Source organism: Lolium rigidum, chromosome 5 (assembly GCF_022539505.1).
Source record: "Lolium rigidum isolate FL_2022 chromosome 5, APGP_CSIRO_Lrig_0.1, whole genome shotgun sequence".
NCBI classification, from domain to species: Eukaryota; Viridiplantae; Streptophyta; class Magnoliopsida; order Poales; family Poaceae; genus Lolium; species Lolium rigidum.
The window spans coordinates 231,622,527-231,626,425 of NC_061512.1; the positions used below are offsets into that span (position 1 = coordinate 231,622,527).

Here is a 3,899-nt window from a genome sequence, read left to right on the forward strand (position 1 = left end):
CCGCCACCCGCCCGCCGCTCGCCGGCCCCGCTGCCCTGCATCAGGCTGCGTAGAAGCTCCCCTCGACCATCTTATACATTCCTGAATCTTGTAAACAGGGGAGAGCAGCCAACCCGCTCGCCCCATCTTCCCCGCATCGGCGGCGCGCCATCGCAGCCTCTCCTAGCTCCCTTAATCCTCCCCGACGCTCCTCCTCATACCTCCAGTTGATTCTTGACGTCACCGCCATTGTCTCCATCCTCCTCGTTAGTACTAGGAGTAACCTGCACCTTGTATGGTTGCTCTAAGGTGCGGTGGCGGCGGCGGCGCATACACGGCGGCGCCTAGAATAACGGCACCTCAGAACGGAGATGGCCGCTCCGGCACCCCTACCGTGCGTCACAGGATCAGGGAGCTTCCCCTGAGGACAGTGGTAAGCATTTTCCCCAGATTTGCATTGGTCAAATTCCACAATTAATCTGACATGGCTCCTAAAACACGGCCTCCGCTCTTCAGTCTTGTTCTGCCGGTTCTCCTCCTCGGGCGAAGAGGCGCTGCTTCCAGAATAGGGGAGTACCTGAGGGGTTGGAGGCGTTGAAGGCGGCCACCGCCGACATGTTCCGCCCCCTGCGCCTCAACCTTTCTGACATGCGCTCTCTCGGCACAGTTTATGACCTCGAAGACCACCAGATTGGCATGATCTTCGGTGTGCTTTCAGTTGTCCACTCAAACAATTCTACTAGTTACTCCATATGATCGACCACTGAACCCTGTTTTGTTACTGATTACTGAGCATGTCTTTGTCTGTAGGTGCTTTTGTTGGATGCGTTTGCTGTTACCAACTCTGGAGGGCATCCCCTGCCATATTTGTTGATGCTGCCCTTGGCTACATCATATACAAGCTTAGTGTTGTATCCTCGGAGCTGCATCAGCTGCGCAAATCCAACAGTTTAATTACCCGGCTAGAATTCGGTATTTACACTCTTCACTGACTGAACTAATGTCTTACTCCTTCGGATAGGTGGGTACTAACATGCTTCTGTTATGTATTTTCCTGGAACTATAACTTGATTCATCAATCCAATGTAACATCATTCAGGCAGTGTGCTTTTGTGCTGCAAGTAATTCCAGAAATCAAGTGGTATACATACTCCTATAATTTTAGAAATACTAAGGGGGAAGGAAGCTGGCTTCTACAAAGATCTTATAGTTACTTAACTTGACTCATTATGAAGCTACAGCAGAATGCTATCCTTCATTGTAAAGACGGATTCCTAATATTCTAGTAGGGAGCAAAAGCCAAACAAAACAAAAGAAATTCTACATAGTTTCAATCATCACTGTACTTTCTGGATTCTAGATAACTATCTTCGCCAGACAGGAAACAACAACAATGTTAAATATCTAATTTGGCATGAAATCATTTATGTCGAGATTCGAAGCAGATCTCCACCTATGCAGATCGCCATTTTCTTTTGTTGTTTGGAATAATTCAAGCTACCTTTTATCATCATACATTCTGCTAATTGAATAAAATTTTCAATGCAGGGGTCATACTTTTCATGGTCCTCAAGGATTTCAGAAATAAATATGTACTTCTTGATGCTGTTAGGTCAGTATGCATACTTCTTTATTTGGTTTTAAAGTGTCTGATGTCCTCCACTAATTGTGAACTGTCGTTACAGAACTATTTAATGTGGTAGCTGCATCTCCTGTAACCAGATCACTGTTTTTCAAAAGTTAATGTTGCAGTCTTATTGGAGCTGTAGATAACCTGTGACCATCCCCTCTCCACCTGTAATAATGGACAATAGTAACCATCACATTGAAAGTACTATGCTGAAACAAGTACAAAACGCATAATTTTCTCCTTCCTATTCCCTGACTCCAAAATAACTTTTTCTTAACCAAATTTCTCCATCTTACATGGGAGTATGTTACTCTGTTACATTGTCGGAAGAGAAAACAACTATCGGTATGGTTTATCAAAACTGCGCGATGAGATGGCCCTAGTGAAAGACCAAAACAGCAGAACATTATTTTATCAAAAACAGCATTGACCGTGAGAATCTGTCCTGGAGGGTCTAGGAGCTCTGGAAATATGTTGTTCTCCTAATTTGCTTGTCCTGTCGAAACATAAGATCAAAGTTTCTGGTATATAAGAATAAGGATGAAAAGTACTTCAAATACCTAGAGCACCTCCTTCAATTGTATACAGAGAGTAATAATGGACATAACATTAACTGCTAAATGCTTTTTTAATCTGGCACTGGTTGTTGCATCCCATTTATCCCATCAAATTACTGTTCTACAAGGCTGGTTTATGTTGGTTGGAAAATGGATCCCACCAGAGGCACCAGAAGGGAGAAAGGACATGTTTTCAAGTGTGCCCAGCCCCTCTATAAAATATTTTCCATTAAAATCCGACCATTCAAAACTAATCTGATGTAAAATTTGTGTTGCATTGGCTCCTCGGCCATCGGTAGAATAGTATGACACGGCCGTTTACCATGGTGCTTGAACAACGATGCATAGTACACTGTTCTTGTTAGCAGTAGCATATCCTTGATAATTGTAATCTTCCCCAGTGTTAGATTTTTCTGTTAGAGGCTAGTAATCACTGATTTGTTTTGGATTGCAAGTCCTATTATAATTCGACTGTTCTTACCCATGTTGTAATGGTTTTGATTTATCTGGTGCTCTAACTAAAATTGTATTTCATGGTAGGTTGCCACTTTTCTTTCTGTACCTTGGTGCATTCATGTTTGACGTGGCGGGATTGAAGAAGTATGGGAGGCGTATTCTGATTTCTTTTATTAATCTACTGAAAATGAGAGGCGGAATAAAAGAAATATTCAGGATTATGTGGTATCCTGGCTACGTTTCTCCTTATGATGACTCGTTTGGCCAAAGATAAGCCTTGGGGTTTGTCTGTTCTGAGGAATCTCCATGAACACTTAATGTAAGCAACATTAGAAGTTGTGAGAATTCTTTAAACAAGACCGATTCTAGGGGAGATGTTCTATATACCTGCAATCAAGGTCGAACATCAGGACCAATGTTGAAATATCGCTGTCACTGCTTTTCAGTTTCACATCTTGGAAATACAGTTTATTGATTATCAACTGCACTAAACATGAAGATTTTTTTTGTGAGAATCATCGAGATCTTATTCCTCAGAAATAAGGTTACAATCAGCTAAAAGCTGTGAAGTTGAAGTTGTTTAGAACTTCTGCATATAGCGGTCCATGGAGTCGCTTGATCGAATTCTTTGCATGAAACTTTGGGATAGAATTCTTAGTCCGGTAAATCCGTTAAAAATTGTCATGATACAGTTTTGGGGACAAATAACAGAACCGCTCTTATGCTACACGGGTCCTGGGCTACTGGCATGACCGACACAGGGGTTTATTTAGTTTTATCATGTGCTCAAAATGTAAAATATTCATTTATCACTGTACATGTGGTAGGCTTCTTGCACGTTGTATTGCCGGTAGTTAGGTAAAGACAAATTATGAAATTTCATTTGAAACTCAATAAATGTTGACAGCTAAATCAGTATTGGATATTTCATATGTCGAAATACTTATTAGTTCAAATATTGCAAGGTAATTTTATTTTACTAAAGTATTGTCATATAGAGAGAAATAGGGAGAGGAACATGTTTTTTTGTGTGGCTTGGTCAAAATATCAAAAAAGACTTCCCTTGACACATACTCCCTCCATGCTAAAATATAATGCATATAAGATTTTTCAAAAGTCGAACATTGTAAGGTTTATAGTCAAAGTTCGTCTTAGAATACGTGTGCGTCTTATTCCTTGAAATCTTATTCCTTGAAACGGAGGTAGTATTTAGAAAAAATATCAATATCTAGGATACCAAATTAATATCATTAGATTCATCATGATGTATATTTTTA

The 3,899-nt window shown here is 40.8% G+C and overlaps 1 protein-coding gene across 1 annotated transcript; it reads left to right on the forward strand.

The window, feature by feature from the left end:
• Nucleotides 1-274: 274 nt before the first annotated feature.
• On the forward strand, nt 275-3,073 carry LOC124657218. The gene is made up of 5 exons (XM_047195805.1): nt 275-412; nt 496-685; nt 790-951; nt 1,528-1,591; nt 2,707-3,073. Exons 1-5 carry the CDS (start codon nt 275-277, stop codon nt 2,894-2,896), a joined length of 744 nt encoding a protein of 247 aa, XP_047051761.1. The 3' UTR covers nt 2,897-3,073.
• Nucleotides 3,074-3,899: the final 826 nt, after the last annotated feature.

Excerpts from the sequence above, each read along its gene's own strand:
- LOC124657218 (XM_047195805.1), top strand. The coding sequence starts at position 275 with ATGGTTGCTCTAAGGTGCGGTGGCGGCGGCGGCGCATACACGGCGGCG. Across the intron at positions 686-789 it reads CCAGATTGGCATGATCTTCG|GTGCTTTTGTTGGATGCGTT; the intron begins GTGTGCTTTCAG and ends CTTTGTCTGTAG. Across the intron at positions 952-1,527 it reads AATTACCCGGCTAGAATTCG|GGGTCATACTTTTCATGGTC; the intron begins GTATTTACACTC and ends TTTTCAATGCAG.